The sequence below is a fragment of the Harmonia axyridis genome, chromosome 1 (genome assembly GCF_914767665.1).
Source record: "Harmonia axyridis chromosome 1, icHarAxyr1.1, whole genome shotgun sequence".
Lineage (NCBI taxonomy): Eukaryota > Metazoa > Arthropoda > Insecta > Coleoptera > Coccinellidae > Harmonia > Harmonia axyridis.
Genome location: NC_059501.1, coordinates 58,585,411 through 58,607,055, shown reverse-complemented (window position 1 = coordinate 58,607,055; position 21,645 = coordinate 58,585,411). Strand labels below are relative to the sequence as shown.

The window sequence follows — 21,645 nt, the reverse complement described above, 5'->3', positions numbered from 1 at the left end:
TTATACACTGCTCCACATTGGCTATGAAATGAGATACAAAATCCAAAATCTTCCATACATCTTTTCATGCCACAAGATGACGCCAGAATAATTCACATGACCGAAAAACGACATATTGTGAGATTTTTTTAAGAGAGACCATAATAACTGAATCCTCATATATCTGATGTCCAATAATATCAAATATGTTAGCCAAAATGTTCATAACCAGGCATCGCGAGCTGTAATGGGGGAAAATGGGAAAATCATAATCTTATATACTCAGGGATAACAATTGTGATCACTATTGATGTCATTTACATATGATATGTGATTTGTTTCTCACAAATCTCGATAATCTGACAATGGGGTGCCAAGACATTTTCCTCAGAATGTCTCGAAATTGATGATAGCATCTCACAGACAAACGAATCTGACTATTGTGATTTGAATTTCTTGGGCTGAAGGACTTAGGTCAATTGCCTTAAATACAGTTATTTATTTATTTATTTATAGCTGACTTGTTAATTATTATGTACTTGTTGGATGCTAGCTCATTGCCGGTTTGGGGAGGTTGAGTTTGAATAGCAGCCTTCCGCTGCTAGGTGATGGGTTCATGTATTTCTCTATTTTCTTTTGTGAAATAAAGACGTTATTTATTTATCTATTTATTTATTTAATAACGATCATGTAAAAGATTTTTAAGTAATTTGATTTTGAAATAATTACAGGTGATTGGATTAGCACGCAGATATGAATTGGTCGAAAAACTTTCCAAAAAACTACAGAATGAAACAGGCAAACTCTACCCGATGAAAGTTGACATCACAAATGACGATGAATTAGTTGAAACATTTAGAGAAATCGAAAAAAAGTTCGAACCCATCCATGTTCTGATCAACAATGCCGGTTTGTTTCCACCAGGTAGTCTGATCACTGGCTCCACCGAACTTTGGAGAAAAGTGATGGACACGAATGTAATGGCCCTCTGCATCGCATCGAGAGAAGCTATACAAATAATGAAGAAGAACAATATCGATGGCCAAATCATCAATATCAACAGTGTTGCTGGACATAAAATACCACACACTACTATTCTGCATATTTATCCTGCTAGCAAATATGCAGTTACTGCTTTGACTGAATCTCTGAGACTGGAACTTACGAGTGAAGGGAGCAAGATCAGAATGACGGTGAGCCATTCAAATTTAAATTTAAATATTTGTCAACGAGAGGTTCCTAATGTTTCTTTGCAGTTCGAGAAATATTTCATAGAATGCTACTGGACTTCTTAGCACTTATAATTACTAAGTTACGATTCTGTGATCTAGTACTGTTGCGATAAGTGTGTGTTAGTGTCCTTGCGTAGATTCTAGGTCTTCAGATCGTTGATACTGCAAGAAGTATTCTAAGGGACTATCAATCGTTGCGCATGAGCGTCTTCGAACGAAATTTCTCAATATGACGACGAGAAAAATCATATATGAAGATGTGATTAAGATGAAGGGACAAATTCGCCACCTAAATGAAGTAGTTTTGGCTCTCATTTTGAACTTTAAGATTTTGGCTTTGAGTCTTGCTCTAGCATGTGGCAATATGCTAATAAAAACTATTTGTGTTAAGGATCTTTTTCACGATGATAGTATACTCTCACGATAGTACTATTGACATAGTTTCCTTGATAGTGATAGTAAATATAATTTAATGCTAATTTCTAGTCTCAAGAGAAAGACCCTACGGACACGTAGTAATCTTCGGTAGGAGGGTCGAATAAGAATATGAGACCAAGAATCTTGACAAAAATCTCAACTAGAAATAACACGTCACATGTGGCGAATGGAAATGTAACTGTTATATGGTTGCTAGCGCTATTTTTTAAAATCTGTAAAACATTCACACAATCAATGAGCAGTAAATGCATCGAGATTCGTCAGCAACGTACAAATACAAGAAGACCTGTAAATACCATTTCGATAGAATGAAGTGCAAATATTTGTACCAAAGCGAAAAATCACTCAAAGCCTCTTATAAGGCTTATTTCCTTGACGAAACATAAAATAATGAAGATGGGACTGCACACTGGCATACTGGCTTGCGCCTCAGCGTTCATCAGTTTATAACTGATTTTCCAGAATAAACTATTATTATTATAAAACTCAGGAGTGCGTTAGAGCCAAAAAGTGGCTTACCCAGGGAATATTTAATAATTACACAACTCCTTTTTCCTAGCATACATCCTCCTATTAATGCAGGACAGTTAAAGACAAACGGACTTCAAACGGAAGAGAAAACCAAAATACAGAGGAGTGTACCAAATTCGTAGGTATTACGGGTTTCTTGAATTATAGTTATAGTAGAGAAAGAGCGATGTTATGTGGTTTTCATGATATCGTTATGCTTTTTGACCGAACCAAAATTTATATAAAGAGATTTGCTCTTGCTGTTTTTACGCTATAGAGGGATTTTCAAATTTTCGCTATGTACCCGAAATTTTACGCGAAGGAAATGGTTATCCTCTATAGATACGCCAAAGTTCAAACCGAACAGAAGCATTGGGTATTTATTTTAAAATTTTTTCCTATGTTTCTAATTATTTCATCGTCTTGAATTTCTACAAGGAATTTTAGATGGACGATTTGTCGAATTTTTCCATACGCGAATTTAATAGCTTTTTAGAATTTCCATCATATAACATTTGAAAATCTGAGGTGTTATAAATCAAAACAATGACTCAAATGGAGATACCATCGGAACCAATTCATAATGGGGAATAAAGTTTTCTGATAGTAATTAGATATACGTTTTCAGAGCATCAGTCCAGGAGCTGTTCGCACTGAGCCAATGCTGGATGTCGATGGGATGGATATGCCACTACTGAACCCCGAAGATGTAGCTAATGCGGCACAATATGTTTTATCTACACCACCACACGTCCAGGTAATTTCTATTTTCATCTATATGTACCTATAATCGTCAATGGATTGATGAGGGATGAATTCCAAATATCACCAAAAACCCTGTAAATTTTGTAGGATTTTTGGTCTATTCTCATTTATCACTGAATATATCGACTGATATAAAAAGAAATGAAAACGAGTTTTTGAGTGCCCGTTTATCCATGATTACACTGTGAGATAAGATTTGTTAATCACATATCAAGGGCCAAATAAGTGCACGAATGACGAGCACCCAAAAACTGTCACACAGAATTTTAGGCGAATAGTTATAGTTATTATGTTGCATGGAAGGAATAGAATAGAATTTTTTATCATTCCTTCAAGACATATGAATATGTATAGGATAAGTCAATTTAAAAACAGAAAAAAAAATTATTAATTCAATTTCACAACAACATATTACCATCTAAGAACTCCCTTTGGCTACAATAACATTTTCGAAACGAAATACCTTTTATAATTTTTTTTTGTTCCTCCTAATACTCAACTGTCTAATTGAAGTTGGAATATGATTATGAAATGAAATTGCTTGAAAAACAGCTTGTTTCATACATGATGTAGGTAACGTTCCTACGTCAGACGTACAATTTTTTTAAAATTTTTAGTATTAACAGAATTCAAAGTTTTATTCCTGGAAATAATTAAGCAAAAGTCTTCTGCAAAAATTGAATTTTTTCTTGCAAATTCAAATCTTTTGATCTTCTTTTGGTAAACTAAAAGTTAACTGTTTCATATACAAAAATTACCTAATACTTCAATAAGTTATAAATGAGGAGTGAAATTTTGTCATAATACAACATAAATCATATTCCTTCACCTTAAACAGAACTAAATAAGATTAGTTTCTGAAATAGAACAATCTTAACTGAGAGATATTAAATCTTACTCAACTTAGATACTTCATTGTGAAACAATACTTCTTCTTAATACTCTTTATAGTGTCAATCCGTTATCAGATATTGGAGATCATTGTGTGAAACTATACTTGATATTAATTTTTAATTTTCGTATAATTCAAATGATATACTTGAAGGATATATACAGGGTGAGTCTTTGACTTGTACATATATTTTAACCGGAGATTCCTGAGGTCAAAAGAAACACTTTTTTCCTTTGCCATTTTTTCCGATTCGGCCCGGTTAAAAAGATACAGGCTGTTGAAAATCGTTAAAAAAATGTGATTTTCGGCTATATCTAGTAAAAGGTTCTATCGAAGGAAAAGATTTTTGAAATAAAGCTTTTTTTTGATGTCATACATCTTCTCCGGACACAAGATTCCATACACATTCTTCTGTTTCTTTATTATGAACATTCCATAAAAATACCAGAAATTCGAAGAAACCAACTCTTAAAAGTAATTTGAACGTTCATTGAGGAATATTTGGCTAATTTGAAAAATAAAAGTATTCCTCATATTTTCTTGTACAAAGCGCCGTTTTCGAATAACTTGATCTTAAAAAAAAAAAAAAATTATCTGTGAAATTCAAAAAATTGGGTACTTTGGCTTAATGCAACTCTGTTCTGTTGTGGAAAAAAAACCACAGAAATGAATATTTACTATGATGTCATGTCTCAGACTTTAGAATTGAAGTAATAGCCAACTTAGTTTGAAAATTAAGTTATTTGAATAAGCTCACCTCAACTCCTTGATTTGATTACAAATTACTCAGCTTTGGCACAGCTCTGATAATAAGAAAATACTTCACTAAAATCAACATTCTTTTTGAAAAGTCCAGATTATTCATAAAGCCCATGTTTAAAAAAGTTTTCACAAAATAGTCCCATTATAATGACAACAATCAATATCCCACTAAAAACTGCTGCTATCGAACAATACTGTATTCTTCTTCGGGTTATTTAAATTCACATTGAAACATACCACTAGGTACATACTAGACAAATTTTCATGTGATTGGGATTGAATATTTCTATTCTTTTGCAATAGCAAAAGAATAAAAATATTCAATGAATTTATGGAATACCATAAAATCATCCTAAGAGCATATGATTGATTCACATACTTCCAAGAGGGCCATAATTGTTTTAATGTGAAAACAAATTAGGTGTTGAAAGAAACAGGATATTTTATTGTGGATATTTATATTGAATACTTCTCATTTATTTTCAATGCCAAAATCAAGATGAATTCAGTAGTAAAGTTGGCTACAATGTAGGTACACATTAAGAACAAATTTGATTACAAGTGGAGGCTAACATTTTCCATTGATTACAGAGCCAGAATATTTTACATATTTCCATATTTTCATACTGATAGCTTCAAAAATATTGATGCATTTCAATATTTTTATCAGATAGTTGGAACAAATCAAATGCTTCATTTCATAAAGAAATTGTTTTCTATCAGAATGCACAGTGATTTATTTTGTATCCACACATTTATTTATTTTGGAAGTTGTTTTCAAATTTCTTGAAAACATGTACGGAACTTCAATATTCTGTTGGGTTTCTTCAAATCTTCGATGATTTTCATTTCATGCTAACATAATAACAAATATCTTATAACAATAATAGTGTAAACTGTAAATGAAAATTTTAGGTTAGAACATAGATTCTTCGAACCGAACTGCTGTGTTTATATTTGGCATCACTCGAAATTTAAAATTCAAACTTAAAACCACAGATTACTATAGCCTGTGTTAGAACTTTCACAGATAAATATTATTTATTTGAGATATTAAAGTTAAATGGCAATTATTGTACGAAATGAAATAAACAACGATATCATATAAATGAAATATAAAGAATGGATATGGATATCAGAGCTAATATGGGTGGTAGCGAGCTCAATTCGTTATAATTATCGAAAATGAAATAGAAAATCAAGAGAAGAATATTTAATCTTTAGCATCAACGAAATTGGAATAACTCATTTATTTTATTATAAACACTACTTTGTTCAACAAATGGAATGTTAAACGTGAGTTTATGATGATTTTTCTAATTTAGTAGCTTATTTCCAAGGTTCAAAAGGTATATCTTATGTTTGAGAAAACTTCAGTGTTCCGGTTTTCAAGGGTGAATTAGCTCATTTTGAAAATTTAAAACGGCTATATCTTTTTAACAGGGCCGAATCGGAAAAAATGGAAAATGAAAAAAGTGTTTCTTTTGACCTCAAGAATCTTCGGTTAAAATATATGTACAAGTCAAAGACTCACCCTGTATATATAAGATGGAATTAAATTATGATACTAATTAACTAATTAATTTTCAGATCGCTGAACTCACGATCAAGTGTGTAGGAGAAACAATTTGCTGAATGTTGATGGGTGATGACTGAACTGCCTAGAGCCTATATAATTATAGTACACATTTAAAAATCAAAGCAACTGATGAGACAATAACAGAACTGTGTACTTTGAATACATCTCATATTGTAATTAAAATAAAAAACTTGTTATGTCTATCAATTTTCATTGGCGTATTCGCTACCAACATCCCTAGATTGCGGATGCCAGTATCTCCGGTGTGAGAGGCAATTCAGTATATATTATCTTTGTTTACAAAATGTGGTCTTTTGCCAGGAATTAATGCTCTTAAAAGCGGCGTAATGCTGGAATAATATCCTTTATTCACTGTATTCCCATCTAGCCAAGAATTCCGAATGCAGAACACTACGACAATCGAAAAAATATTCCAAGTATTCTAATCCAGTCAAACCTCCCAAGTTTTACTAATTAGCTGTTTAACTCATTAATTATTTATGTCTTACTACCAGTTGCAATGAGTTTTCTGAATATGTGGTCTAAATGAAGTTATTCTAACATATGTCTTCATCGAACCCCATTTTTCGACCCTAGTTTCGTACAAGTTTTATGCCTATTACTTTGAAAAAATACGAATCGATTTGTCAGACAAACATTGAGAGAATGTGAATACGTACTATGGTTTCTTATGACTCATGATATCATTGAATGTTTCACAAATAACACCTTTTCATTTCACCTCATTGTTTTTGCTCGATCGAAGTTACTATAAATTAGGGATTCACGGCTTTACTTGATTTTCAAGCTACTTGGCTTTATTTATCAAGTACTTGAATCATATGAAACTACTCGATTTTTTAGCAGTTTAGTTGTGTAGTGTCACATCAATAAAAAAATGATGAAATGAGAAGAAACCCTTTTTTTATTAAGCTAATTGTATGAAAGAACCGAGCATATCAACTTTTTTTAAATAAAACATAAATTGAATCACTATAAATCATAACAGAATGAAAAAGGATCTTAATATTGAGAAACCTCGAGACTTTGTTTGATTTCATAATTTTCCATCCAGGATCTAAAACACATGAGGCATCTTATAGATTTGTCGCTCAACCCATTGCGGGTTTTTTAACTGTAAGAGCAGCTCTAGAAAATTGTTTTTCATCAGGAGCTGAAGATGCTGGCGTTAATTAAAAATCCTTGACCATTTGGGCCAAGAGTGGGGAGATATTTCTCAAACTTCCAAACTCTCCCAATAGATTTCATAGAAATGTGAGAAAACTACTAATAAAGTCTGGTGAATGCGCTTCGGCGCTCGAGGAATCCCCTTATTTAGTCTAAGCGCGCACGAGATTGCAGAAATATATACCTTTGCGACGCGTGCATATCATGCTCAAGTAATATCAAGTAGCTTGTATCAAGTCAAGCAATAAATATTTAAAATTAAGTCAAGCTCAAGTAAGTAATTTTTCAAGAGCTTGATTTCAAAGTCAAGTAGCTGGTTGGTTATGTCAAGCTACTTGGCTTGATGAATCCCTACTATCAATTAAGATCTAATCTCATGATGGTGAATATAGATCGAGAAATATAACGGAATTTCCTTCTGTCATATTAATTTTTGCAGTATTAATAAAACAATTCCGATAATTGAGGTGAATTTCCATGTGAAAATTTCAAATATGAACATATGTTTGAAGGGTTTCACGGCTTATATCGCATGATAGTTCATAAGACTTTGTGAAAATTTAGTATGCCGCCAATTCCCTACCGAACCTATTGAACCTGGAATATTAAAGAGATAAATTATCCGGAAGAGTACGACTATATGGAAATATGACTACGGAAATTATTTCTGTATCTCTACTATATATCAGATAGGATTCAATTTTGAGAATTCATTTCAATTTGAGAAAGTGTGGCACTTGTTTATATCTGAGAAATAATAGTCCGGGAGCCAGTAACAGATATGCATGACCAAGTTCCTCTCCAACGGTAATTAGTAGAATGCATCAGATAATAGTAATAAAAAGCCTCGTGAACGTCAGCTACGACTTGAGTGGGGGGGAGATCGGCGGCAGCCCCCCAAACACGAAAAAAAAAAATGCATCCAGTCATTTCCTCCCAACTATAAATTTGTCAAATTGTAGCTAACCCAATATCTAGACGAAAAAATACTATCAGTTGGCTATAGCATAGTGTATTATACGTCAGCTGGTGCCTCAAACATGAAAAAAAAATTATATTTCCAATGATTTCCTCTCAAACAAAAATTTACCGGATGATGGCTTATATGCAACCTTGGAGAAATATATATGTCAGCTGGCTGTATCTTGGTGAACTGATACTTTGAAAGTTATTACGTAGAAGTTAAGCGGTTGCATCTATTGCCCATTTAAATGCATCAGCTGACCAGGTTTCCCTCGACTTACTGCAAGCTGATTTTTTTATTCATCACAGCAGTATAATCAGCGTAAATGACGTATCTTTAAGTATTCGGCATTCGGCTCCAATATTTCAAATATGAGTGTTCAGAGCAAATAAATATTTCGCTTCAAGATTCTTGAAACGAATAATTATAAATATAATAGAATAATTTGAGATATATTTAAATTAAAAATTATTTCTTGGCGCCAAACCGATAAATACGGTCGTGTCAAGAAAGCGATAATTAGTGGAAAAGTGATTAAATTTGAAAAGAATTGTGTGGAGAAGTGAGAGAAAGCTGTGATTCTCAGGTGGTGATAAAGGCAGTTGATGAGATACTTCATAGTAAGAATATAAAGTAAGGAAAATATAGACTTAAAAGATTGAGGTTAAAATAAACTAAACAATAACAGAGATTGAAATCATAGGTTTTCTGCAACTGAAGCGCTAGCGAGAGTATCGGGTCGGGACCTGAATCGAGTAGGGGACCGGCGGCGGCGCAACCGTGCTCTCGACGCACAGAAGTTGCGGAACGAGATTTGGGAATTCTGAAGAGAGTGTTGTAACTCGAAATCTCTAATGAACAAGGGCGATTACAAAAGAAGTAGAAGTGAAGAAGAAGGGGAAGATATTTTCGCAAAGTCAAAAAAGGTAATAAGGTCACCCAACATCAAAAATAAGGGAAAAGATATGGAAGTCGAGAGTTTGAAGGCAATGTTTGAGAATATGATGGAGCAGATGAAATTGGAGATGCGAAGAAATACGGAGGAAGTGAAATTGGAGATGAATAAATTGAGGAAGGAAATGCAGGTTAGGGAAAGTCAGTGGGAAAATGAAAGGAAAGAACTAGAAAGTAGAATAAGGAATTTGGAGGATAAAGTAGACCGAGAAGAAAGATTGAAAAGGAAGAATAATATAGTTGTGAAAAAATTCAAAACAAGTGATGGAAATGAAAAGGAAAAGATCGAAAAATTCATCAATGAGGAGCTGAAGATAAAGGTAAACATAGCTAAGGCATACAAAATAAATCGAGGAAAGGAAAATGAAATGATAGTTGCTGAAGTTGAAAGCTGGGAACAGAAACAGAATATAATGAGAAAGAAACAAATGTTAAAGGGAAAAGATATCTTTATTGATAATGATCTGACAGCGAAGGAGAGGCAGATACAAAATCAGATTGTGGAAATAAGCAAGGTGGAGAAGAAAAGAGGAAAGAACGTGAGGGTTGGATACAGAAAATTGTTCATAGAAGAGAAGGTTTTTGTATGGGATGAAAGAGAACAAGGTGTAAAGGAACAAGAAGTTCTGAAGAAACCTGACCTGGGTCAGAGTTCAAAAAACCAATAGGGATAGATAAAGGACGGCTGATTATTAAGATGAAGACAAAGCGAGGAAAGGAATCTGAGTATAGGAAAACACAAATGGAAGAAATTAGTAAGGAAACTAGAGAAGTAAAGGAGAAAAAGCGGAGAGATAACTGGAAGTTGGCAACCTGGAATGTGAGAGGTATAAAAGGCAGAGAAGACGAGCTGATACAGGAAATGGAGAGGTATGAGATAAAAATATTAACGGTGACAGAAACAAAGAAGAAGGGAATAGGAGAGCAAGTGATGAGGGGTGATCATTTAATGATTTACGGAGGAGTGAAATATGAACAACATGGAGCGGCAGGCGTGGGATGCATAATTGACAAGAATTGGAGAAAATATGTGGAACACTGGCAGGTTTATTCGGAGAGACTATTGAGGGTACGTCTGAGGAGAGAAAAATCCGAGTTGTGGAACATAATAGTAGCATACGGACCAAATGAAGACGCAAAGGTGGAGGATAAGAACAAATTTTGGGAAGAATTGAACATGGTAACAGAGGAATGCAGGGAAAAAATCGTGGTGTGTGGAGATTTTAATAGCAGGGTTGGTATAGGAGGAGGAAGAGATGGGATCATAGGTAAATATGGAGAAACAAAAAAAACGAACAACGGAGAAAGACTGCAGGATGAATAATATGATAGTTTCGAATACATTCTTTGAGCATAAAGATGTGCATAGGTACACAAGGCATGGACATAACGTTGACGATAGATCAATAATAGATTACTTCTTAGTAGAAAGAGATAATAGAAGGGACATCGCAGATGTAAGAGTGCACAGGGGAGCGGAAATAGGAAGTGACCATTATATGCTTGTAGCAAAGATAATGGGTGAAGTAAAAGAGAAGGTCGAACATAGGCAAATTAATGAAGGATATGAAAATGTCAAAAGTTATAAACTGAGAGAAATGAGTGTAGCAGAAGAATATAGGAAAGATGTAGAAGAGAATATGACTAGGGTGGAAATAGGAGTTGAGGAGGGAGTGGAGGAAGTATGGGGAAGGTTCAAGAATATACTGATGGAATCAGCAAAAAGAGTGTGTGGTAGTGTTATAATTGGGGGAAACAGAAGGGGCACAGCCTGGTGGAGTGACAACTTGAAGAGACAAATTAAAATGAAGAAAATATTGTGGAAGGAATATCTAAAGAATAGAAATGCATGTAATTATCAGAAATATAAGGAACAAAGGAAGAGAGTTAAGCAAGTAACTTTGGAAGAAAAGGAGAAAAGTTGGAGAGATTTTGGAGAGAGAATGGAGAAAAATTACACGGAAAATAGAAAGCTTTTTTACAGAGTCATGAAAAATATGAGGAGGGGGGAGAAGGTTGACAATACATCGATCAAGTGTAAAAGAAACAGATTGCTTGTGGGAGAGAAGGAAATAATGGAGAGATGGAAGGAACACTTCATTGAATTACTGAAGGGAAATGGAGTCAAAAAAGAAGATACACAAAAAAAAGATAAGCGATGGAAGGACGACGGGGAAGACTTGATAAGCATTGAAGAGGTTAAGGTAGCTCTCAGAAGAGTCAAGAATGGAAAAGCTGCAGGATACGATAGAATTACACCGGAAATGATGAAGAACATGGGAGAAAGGGGTATAAATGTATTCAGGGAAATATGTCAGAAAGCATGGAATTCAAAGGAAATACCACAAGATTGGAAAATGGCGATGATAGTACCAGCCTACAAGAATGGGGATAGAAAGAAATGTGATAACTATAGAGGTATAAACTTGCTAAGTACGGCTCTCAAAGTATACGAAGCGATATTGGAGAGTAGACTAAGAATAAGCACAGAGGACACACTAGATAAAGCTCAGAGTGGGTTTATGAGAGGGAGAAGTGTACAAGACCACATTTTCACTCTGAAACAGACCATTCATAAGATGAAAAGAAGTGGAAAAAAGGCTTATTTTGTATTTATAGATCTGGTGAAAGCTTTTGACAGGGTTAGTAGATCGAAAATGTGGGATATATTGAAAACAAGAGGGGTAAATAAAAATTTGGTGGAGGCTATTAAAAGTGTTTATTGTGAAAGCTTGAACTGTGTTATTGTCAGAAATATGAAGTCGGAATTATTTGAGACAAAGGAGGGACTGAGGCAGGGTGGAGTGCTGAGTCCGACATTGTTTATAGTGTTTTTGGATGAGATAATCAGAGAGGCAAAGGAGAGAACAGAGAAGCTTACAATTGGTTTTAAGAACTTAAGAAGAGTTGTAGTATCAGAATGTGCCTTTGCGGATGACATCGTATTGATGGCGGGAACAAGGAGGAGTATACAGGGAAATTTGGATATATGGAATGGAATACTGAGAAAATATGGGATGGAAATAAATAGAAGAAAGACAAAAGTGATGGAAGTGAACGATGAACGGGAGGATGATTGGAGATTGGAAATTGAGGGAGAGGAAGTTGAAAAGGTGGAATGTTTCAGATATTTAGGAGTGAACATAGAAAATACGGGAAGCCAAGAAAGGGAGATTAACGAGAGAATTGAAAAAGCCGGCAGATTATACCACGCAATTAATAAGAAATTCCTAAGAAGAACTGAAGTCGAAGAGAAAACTAAAATGACCGTGTTCAAGTCGATATGCAGACCGGTTCTATCGTACGGATGTGAAACTTGGAACACAACAAAGAGAATGAGGAGTAAACTACAGGCAGTGGAAATGAAATTTTTGAGAGGAGTGAAGGGGGTTACAAGGATAGACAGAAGGAGAAATGGGACATAAGAGGTGAATTGGGGATAAAATCATTGGAAAGGTTTGTGGGTGAGAGGCAGTTGGGATGGTGGGGACACTTACATCGTATGGAGGAGGAGAGACCAATGAAACAAATATGGGAGGCAAAAGTCGAGAAAAAGGCAAAAAGGGGAAGACCGCAACAAACATGGGAGGATATGATAGAAGAGGAAATAAAAAAGAGAGGGAAAAGCGTCAGGGAAGCTGAGATGATGACATCAAATAGGACAGAATGGAAGAAATTTATTGAATCAAATTAGAATTATTTTAAGTTATTGTTAAGATAGAAAATGTAGATAATGAAACCCATACACCGAAAGGTAACAAATGGAATAAAGATTATATTATATATATATTTAAATAAATAATTGATCAATTATTTAATTAATTTAATTTAATTAAATTTAACTGGTTCTCGATGAACAATATTTATTATAATAAAATTATTGGAAATTACAATGAAAATAACAATGTTATTTATTCACTTGCACTCTCTGATTCATTATGTCAGAATTCAGAGTCAATGTCGGAGTTGTCATTGAAAATATAAATGTTTTCTTTCATGTTCGAGGCACCAGCTGACGTATAATACACTATGCTATAGCCAGCTGATTGTATTTTTTCGTCTAGATATTGTGTTAGCTACAATTTGACAAATTTTCAGTTGGGAGGAAATGACTGAATGTATTTTTTTTTCTTCGTGTTTGGGGGGCTGCCGCCGCTCTTCCACCCACTCAAGTCGTAGCTGACGTTCACGAAGCTTTTCATTACTATTATCTGATGCATCTCACCAAGTATCTATCGGGAGGAAATAATCAACCAAATTTGCACCTGGCTCCCGGACTATAAAAATGTTTTGGACGTTTTCAGAAACATATACAGTGTAGAAAAGCCAAATGAAGTAAAATTAATTATCTTGGTTACTGAAAATATGAACTCTTCTTTCAAACCACTTCAAAAGAGAACGACATCACCCAATTTTTCGAATAGAAAGCATGGGCATGTTATACATCGTTAGGAAGGTCGCATCTTTCTATATTCCAAAATGTTATAATTTTTTGTTTATTGCAAAAATCAAAATAGTAAAACTGAATTCATACGATTAGCGAAATTTGGTTAAATATTTGAATGTAAAACTAAAATTGTGACATACCTATAAACGAATGATATTAAGAGTAAAATTTTTATGTCATAAGGTGGTTGAATAATTTCTAAAATGACGTTCCTGATCGTTTAGCTGAAAAGCATTCAATAACCCATTTATGAAATTGGTTAGGTACTCACTTCATCCACACATTACTCTTGAATTATTCACGAGGAGATGAACAATAATTATTTTCGACTTCTTTAGAGCATCAAGATCACGAAAGATACTTGCTTCTGTAGCAACGAAGTGTCAAACATATATCTCCGAATTCACTAAACAGTTTGAGAGGAATCTACGAGGGACGCGCGCAGAGTCCTTTTTTTTAGTACTTTTAAATTGAATTCAAATAGTCACATCCTATTGAAAAGTATTGAAAAGTTCCTAATTGGTTGCACAAATAACTATTGTATTGTATTATTGTTATTATCAAAGTTCGTACAAATTTTATATTCACCTTAATATAACCTTCATTTGTGTTCTTGTCATTAAAAAGTAAACAAAAAAACATCAAGGAGGTCCAACCATTAGGTCGCAGTGAAATTTAACCTCCCTAATTAAATCTAAATCTAAAATCAAGAAGGTCGCCAAGTATATATCCAGATCCGGTAGAAAAAGATAAATCAAAGTAATTAATCCAAAAACTGAAGGAAAACTTGAGACCGAAGTATTATCCGAATTATACTTTGGCTCGCAAAAGAATATCTACAAATATGTGAAGGTTAATGGTAAATAAAATTGTTAAGTTTTCGTTTTATTGGATAGGACAATACTTATGTGTGGAAAATTGCAAAATAAACAAATGAGTGAAGGCTGAAGAAGAAGAAAATAATTTGCCATTCCGTAATAGACCAAATCGAAACACAATTTTCATTTTCGTAATGGATTAAATATTCTCATAGGAATGAAATCGATAAATCATATGAATTCCACGTATATCGTCAGACATGCAATCTGATGAAATATTGATATGACACGTATCTATTCAAAATCATTTTCTTACCCGCAATAATAGCCCCAACACAATTTAAAAATTAACCTTATATTACCTAATAAAGCTTTGCTTCAAATTGATAAAACTTTTAACGAGAGGTTTGGCTCCCTGTTGAATTATTCATCTATGGAAATGAACCTGCTGTTGATATGATAATTTGAACACACAATATACTCCAGGCTTCTAGAAGAGATCATATTAAATACAGTCCGTCTAGAATTCTAGATAGAGCAGTTAACAATAAGTCATGGCTCAGTCAATAGAAAAATGGATTGGAAAAGTAGCTGTTGTGACTGGTGCTAGCTCGGGAATTGGAGCTAAAATTGCAGAAATTCTAGTGAAGAATGGAATGTTGGTGCGTAAATGAAAACATATTGAAAACCATTGTTAATTTCACACATTTTATTGAGCAAAAAAAAAAAATTTAGACCAAAAAATATATGATCGAGTTAAGAAGACATTATTTCATTGAAATTAATTTCATTCCTTGCATTTAATGTATTCGAGCTCATTTCAAGATAGTAGCCATTTTCATTCAACGCTGAAATATAGAAAAATCTAATATGAAAATTTTTAAATATTTCTCCATTGATTCTGAATGTTTATTATCGCAAATAATAAAACAGAAGATGGCTTGGGTAAATGTGCCATTAGGGACAAAAAACCGGATCTACTTTATTAAGTAGATCCGAAAAACAATACATGAACTTGTTGTTTGTTGTCAAATAACAACCGATATTGTTAACTCCAAATTTGTTGAGACGTTTAATATTAATTCAATTCAAATTTCTGGTTTCATTATATTTTTGAAATTTTATTCACTGATTCAAAAATGAATCATGGATATGGATAATGAATGTATTGTAGTAGAATTTCCATACCAAAATTGTTGGGTAGATTCTTAATTCTTCACAATTAAAAACTTTGCCATCTAGGTAATGAATTGAATTGAGCAGAAAAACAGTAACCCGGTGAAGATGGAGAGGCTATTCAACCATCATCTAGTTTGATATTTTTGTCCGATGTGAAATCGTGTAAAAGTATATTCTAACACAAGTTGCAGAATGGGCTCCTATTCCAACACGAATGAGAAATTCGAAAACGAGCGACGAAGGAGCGAGAGTGTTGAAATTGCCTTCTGCAACGAGTATTAGACGATATTTTCTCTATTGCAGTCAAGTTTTGTGAAATATTGAAGAAATTCAATGAAAAATGAAGATTATTTATCCTAGTGACTTTTGTATTGTATCTTGGCAATTGGTGTGGTTGTTACAAAAATTGACAGATCACGGCATTTGAATATGAATCGTATGTTTCGAATTTTGAAATAATTTACAATTACGCATTATATTCGTTAATTATGTCTGACGAAATCGATTTAACACCACCAGAATTAAGAGAAATTGAGAATATAATGTTGCAAATCATTTCACTACATCCAAATCTTATTAAATTTACAATTATTGACGTTTGTTGAAATTTGATAGGAGTCAGTAAAGACAACCACAAAACGAAAAATATAACTGAAAACGATGCTGTAATGAATTCATTACAGAACTGTTTTTAGAACTGTAATGAAGTCATTACGATACTGAAATAGAGAAACACATTTGGGATATCAAGTATCTCAAAATAATCAAAAATTTTCTTCAACATTAATAATCGATTTTTTTTATTCCAATTTTGAGAATCTTCAAATAATACACTATTGGGTACCAAAGGTGGAGATAAAACACAACTCACAAACTATAGACCAATCACCCTTGTGTCGAATATATCCAAGATTTTCGAAAAAGTAATTAAGGTTCGTATAGTAGCATTTATGGATAAATACAATATTCTTTCGAGTAACCAATTCGGATTTCGTAAGGGTATTTCAACAGAAGATGCTATAAGAAAAGTAACATCAAGTATATATGAAAACATCGATAGAAATATTCCATCTCTGGCGATCATCATCGATTTGGCTAAAGCATTCGATACTGTAAACCATCAAAGGTTATTGAAGAAACTTGCAGATTATGGCTTTAGAGGAAAAATAAATACACTAATTCACAGCTTCCTTTCAAAGAGAAAGCAAATTGTATCACTGAATGGTAAACTCAGTAGGACAAAGGTGATTTCTTATGGAGTTCCACAGGGAACTGTGCTCGGACCCATTCTTTTCCTTATTTATGTGAATAGTATATTTGATTTGAAAGGCTGTGGTGAAATTGTCAGTTATGCTGATGATATGTTGATTATGTACAAGGATGCATCCTGGCAAGACCTAAAACAAAAGGTTATACAAGATTTGAAAATAAAAAAAAAATGGTTTCAATTGAATAAACTCACCTTGAATCAACAAAAAACTAAATACTTGACTTTCTCATCCAATAAAACTGGACTTCCAGAATTGGGGATACTTCGAGTGGACGACCAGTTGAATATTCCAAAGACATGTTCAACAAAATATCTTGGTGTTTTCATAGACCAACATTTAAAATGGGATGAACATACATCTTATCTGCTTAAAAAACTGAGAGGTATTGCCTATAGATTGCGATTAATAAGAAAAAACATGAAATCTGTGAAACATCTTCAAATAATTTACGACGCATTGGTACAATCGCAACTCTCATATGGCATTATTGGATGGGGTGGTGTGTTGGATTGTCATAAAAAAGGCCTAGATGTTATTCAGAAGTGCATCCTGAAAATTATGTATGGAAAAAAATACACTTTTTCTAGTAAAGAGATCTACAAAATATCCGAAGTACTAGATGTGAGACAGATTTATGCTAGTAAAATAGCAGCAAACATTTACCAGGGAAAAATACCTCTTGCACTGAAAGAACATAAATATTCGACTAGAACAGAAAGGGACAATTATGAAAGACCAAGAGCGGAAAAAAGAATAGGACAACGATGCTGTACATACATAGCCTCAAGACTGTATACAAAAATACCAAAAAATATAAGAGAAATAAGAAATTTGAAAAAGTTCAAGAAAGAAATCAAAAACTGGTTAATTAGAGAAGATAGAACATTTATACACAACCTAATCAACTCTTAATAGGTTGATTTGTTGGTGTTTTTAAAAGATGAAATAAAATTCACAGGATGAGTCAAATTCCCGATCATGAAAGAAAAAAAAAAATCCCGATTATGAATAAAATTCCCGATTATGACAAAAAAAATCCCCAAATGAGACCATGTAGATAAATTTGATTGTGGAATAATGTTGGAAAGAACTGTATTTTATTTTTTTTGCTGTCGTTAGAATCATATTTTTATTTATAGCTGTAAACAGTTATTCTAGAGATAACTCACAGTTTATTTTTTCTGAGTTTAATTTGAAATTGTACTTATTGTATTGAACATTTGAATAAACTCATTTATTATTATTATTATTATTATTATTATTATAAAGAGGTGATTTGGATGATCACTGCAAGACAAAACGAAATATTGCACATTGTTCTAATTCTGTTCGACTTTTAGGTGGTAGGAATAGCAAGAAGAGATGAATTGATCGAAAACCTTTCGAAACAACTTAATAACGAAGCAGGAAAGCTTTTTGCAATGAAAGTTGATGTAACCATCGATGAAGAGCTGATTGGAGCTTTTCATGGAATCGAAGAGAAGTATGGTGCGATTCACGTCCTCGTTAATAATTCTGGAATTTTTCCTCAAGGTCCATTATTGGGAGGTGATATTGCATTATGGAGGAAGGTCATGGACACGAACTTATTAGCCTGTTGTATTTCTACAAGAGAGGCTATAAGAATAATGACAGAAAATGAGGTCAATGGTCAAATTATCAATATCAATAGTGTGGCAGGCCATTATGTGCCAGATTTTCCAAATCTGAATTTGTATCCAGCGAGCAAGCATGGTGTTACAACAATAACTGAAACTTTCCGGCGAGAACTGATAGACGCTGGGAGCAAGATTAAAGTAACTGTAAGTATGTTGGCATTATCTGCATATCATGCATATTAGGTGTTAAGTTTGGACCTGAATCATTGCCCTGAATATTTTTGCACAATCTTTCCTTGTTGGAAATGAACATCATTATGAAGAATTTTCCTCGAAAACGATAGGAAAGTCGAAGGGTATACGTATGTTTGCGCTCAGAACGCCATGATGATCCCAATATTGAGGCTCCTACAGCCCTTATGATCTCAGATGATCTAATGAGCCGAGTGACTTATTCTTATCTTCTCACTTGCAGTTCATTTGAACCTAATGATCCAATTAGGAATAGATTACTAGTCCGGTCCAACAGGACTAAAAGACTATTAGTCTAAGAGTCATCAGTAGACGGCAGTCGGCAGACCACACATCTTTTAGTAAAGCCTAAAATTTGCCCAGTGTTGAGTGTGTTGACTAAAAGATTGTTACAGACTCCAAACTTTCAACGCAAATTACAATTTATTTGTTGACTCAAAGATTGTTACAGATTTCATCGTATATGTAATAACACATATGCTTCACATATAAATTTCAAGATATATATAATAAAACATATGCTTCAAACATAAATTTCAGGGTATGCGTAATAACACATACCCTGAAATGGAAAGGTGTAGGTATCTGACGTCACATATTTAAACAGCTCCTAGGCGGGCTTACTCATGTCGATGTGCAAATCACTGATATGTATACATATATATATATATATATATATATATATATATATATATATATATATATATATATATATATATATATATATATATATATATATTGGACCTGCCTTTTTTCAGTTTGATGAATGCAAAACTTTTACACTGTCGGATATGGTCAAACTGAATCAATTTTTTAAGCAAATACGCTGAGAGAATTTTCAATTAATTTTGAAAAATATTCCAGAGTATAAGCCCAGGATTTGTTCTAACTGAAGGAGTAAAACATACTTTCAATGTTCTTGAAATCGAAAGTATTTTACAGCCTGAAGACATAGCACAAGCTGTTATTTATGTCCTATCTACACCAGAGAGAGTAAATGTAAGTATTTTTGATTGAACTAGATTTTTACTATATTCAAAATTCCAAAAATATTTTTTTAGGTAAACGAAATCATTATCAAGCCCGTTGGTCAACGTATATGAAGAAGTAGGATGACAACTGAGTTTAAAACTGAAGCTTCACACTTATATCTGTAGATAGTTCTGAGGATAAACTTCGTTACAGCACTGTTATAATTATTTTCCTTTTTGATCGATTGCAAACACGATTCACATTTTTGTAGTTATCGATACAGTGTGTAGAAAAAATAAATGTCTGAAACATTTCTTTTAAGATCTTTCCAATAGTATTCTCATACCATAACTGCTTCAAATAAAAAAAATAATGTTTGTAATATAGAGTTCCAGCAGTTTGGGACGATATAAGAATCTATAGCAGCCATACCAATCTCCAAGTGTTACTTGGTGAATTAAAAAGTGGAAATAGGTCATAGGTAACTAGAAAAGAAAAAATTTAAAATGATTCAGAAGGTCTAACTGGCAAATAGATCGGTTAGGGTAATAGTAGATAAGTGAAGTAGATAAGTCATGAGATAGGGTTGTTGAATCAAGACTTGAGGTCTTGATTCAACACATCTGGTAGACAAAAAAGTAATTGAATATTGAATAAAGAAAATCCCTGGTATATTTGGAGAGTAATAATATAAATCAACCTTCATGAAGTAACACACACGAAATGAAAACACATGAAAAATATGAAGAGCCGACAACTAAAGTATTGAAGAAATTATCTCCGAAAGTGAAACCCAAATAAATGGTTGACCAACCGTGAAAGATCACCTTTAATTCCTGTATTTCAAGACCACTCGTCAACAAAAATTAAACAGAAAAAGCACTCAAAAAGATCTTCAAAAATCTTTCCAGGTCAAATAGGAAATGATAAATCGAATAAATTAAACCAAAATATTAAGAAACATTTTTAACAGAAGTATTATCTATTGTTCCTTGACTCGCAAAAATAGGTATGTCTATAAAACATCGAAGGTGTATAGTTAATTAAAAATCGATACACAATTTCATTTTCGTAATGGATTAAATATTCTCATCGGAATGAAATCCATAAATCATATAAATTCCACGTATGTCTTCTGGCATACGAAGATAGCTCGAGATCCAATCAGATGCAATATTAAATAAGACACGTATCCATACAAAATCATTTTCTGACCCGCAATAATAGCTCTAACACAATTTAAAAAATCAACCTTATAATACCTCATAGGGCTTTGGTTCGAATTGATAAAACTTAACTAGAGGTTTTGCTCACTGTTGACTTATTCATCTATGGAAATGATCCAGCCGTTGATATTATAATTTGAACACATATACTTCAGACTTTTAGAAGAGATAATATTAGATAAAATCCGCCTAGATAGAGCAGTTAACAATAAATCATGGCTCAGTCAATAGAAAAATGGATTGGAAAATTAGCTGTTGTGACTGGTGCTAGCTCCGGAATTGGAGCTAAAATTGCAGAAATTCTAGTGAAGAATGAAATGTTGGTGCGTAGATTAAAGCACATAGAGGAGAAATACAAATTTCACACATTGTTTATTATTTTTATATTCATAGTGGATAAATTATATACCAAAAAATATTCCATTAAGTTTAGGCGATCATATCATTCGGAATTTATTTCATTACTTGAATTTTAATATATTAGGATTTGAATGAGAAGGATTAATGAGGTAAAGCAACCATTTCAATTCGACTTCATTATAAAAAAAATATAAGTATTTTTGAATCAGAACTGCTCATAGCTTCAATCGAACTTTCAAATTGATAAGTCGCATCTATA

The 21,645-nt window shown here is 33.2% G+C and overlaps 3 protein-coding genes across 6 annotated transcripts in view; 2 read left to right on the top strand and 1 right to left on the bottom strand.

The window, feature by feature from the left end:
- LOC123688786 (farnesol dehydrogenase-like) overlaps positions 1-6,358 on the top strand; it is an 84,150-nt gene extending 77,792 nt beyond the window's left edge. For both annotated transcript variants that reach the window (XM_045627454.1, XM_045627453.1), the window contains 3 exons: positions 711-1,172; positions 2,788-2,916; positions 6,169-6,358. In XM_045627454.1, the coding sequence (XP_045483410.1) occupies positions 711-1,172; positions 2,788-2,916; positions 6,169-6,213 (636 nt within the window). In that variant the 3' untranslated portion in view covers positions 6,214-6,358. The remainder of the gene's footprint in view (positions 1-710; positions 1,173-2,787; positions 2,917-6,168) is intronic.
- LOC123688782 (neuropilin and tolloid-like protein 2) overlaps positions 1-21,645 on the bottom strand; it is a 612,260-nt gene that overhangs the window by 422,102 nt on the left and 168,513 nt on the right. The window lies entirely within an intron of this gene.
- Positions 15,063-20,113, top strand: LOC123688785 (farnesol dehydrogenase-like). Its single transcript, XM_045627452.1, has 4 exons — positions 15,063-15,190; positions 18,319-18,780; positions 19,693-19,827; positions 19,890-20,113. Exons 1-4 carry the CDS (start codon positions 15,083-15,085, stop codon positions 19,929-19,931), a joined length of 747 nt encoding a protein of 248 aa, XP_045483408.1. The 5' UTR covers positions 15,063-15,082; the 3' UTR covers positions 19,932-20,113.

Excerpts from the sequence above, each read along its gene's own strand:
- LOC123688785 (XM_045627452.1), top strand. The coding sequence starts at position 15,083 with ATGGCTCAGTCAATAGAAAAATGGATTGGAAAAGTAGCTGTTGTGACT. Across the intron at positions 18,781-19,692 it reads GGAGCAAGATTAAAGTAACT|AGTATAAGCCCAGGATTTGT; the intron begins GTAAGTATGTTG and ends AAAATATTCCAG. Across the intron at positions 19,828-19,889 it reads CTACACCAGAGAGAGTAAAT|GTAAACGAAATCATTATCAA; the intron begins GTAAGTATTTTT and ends ATATTTTTTTAG.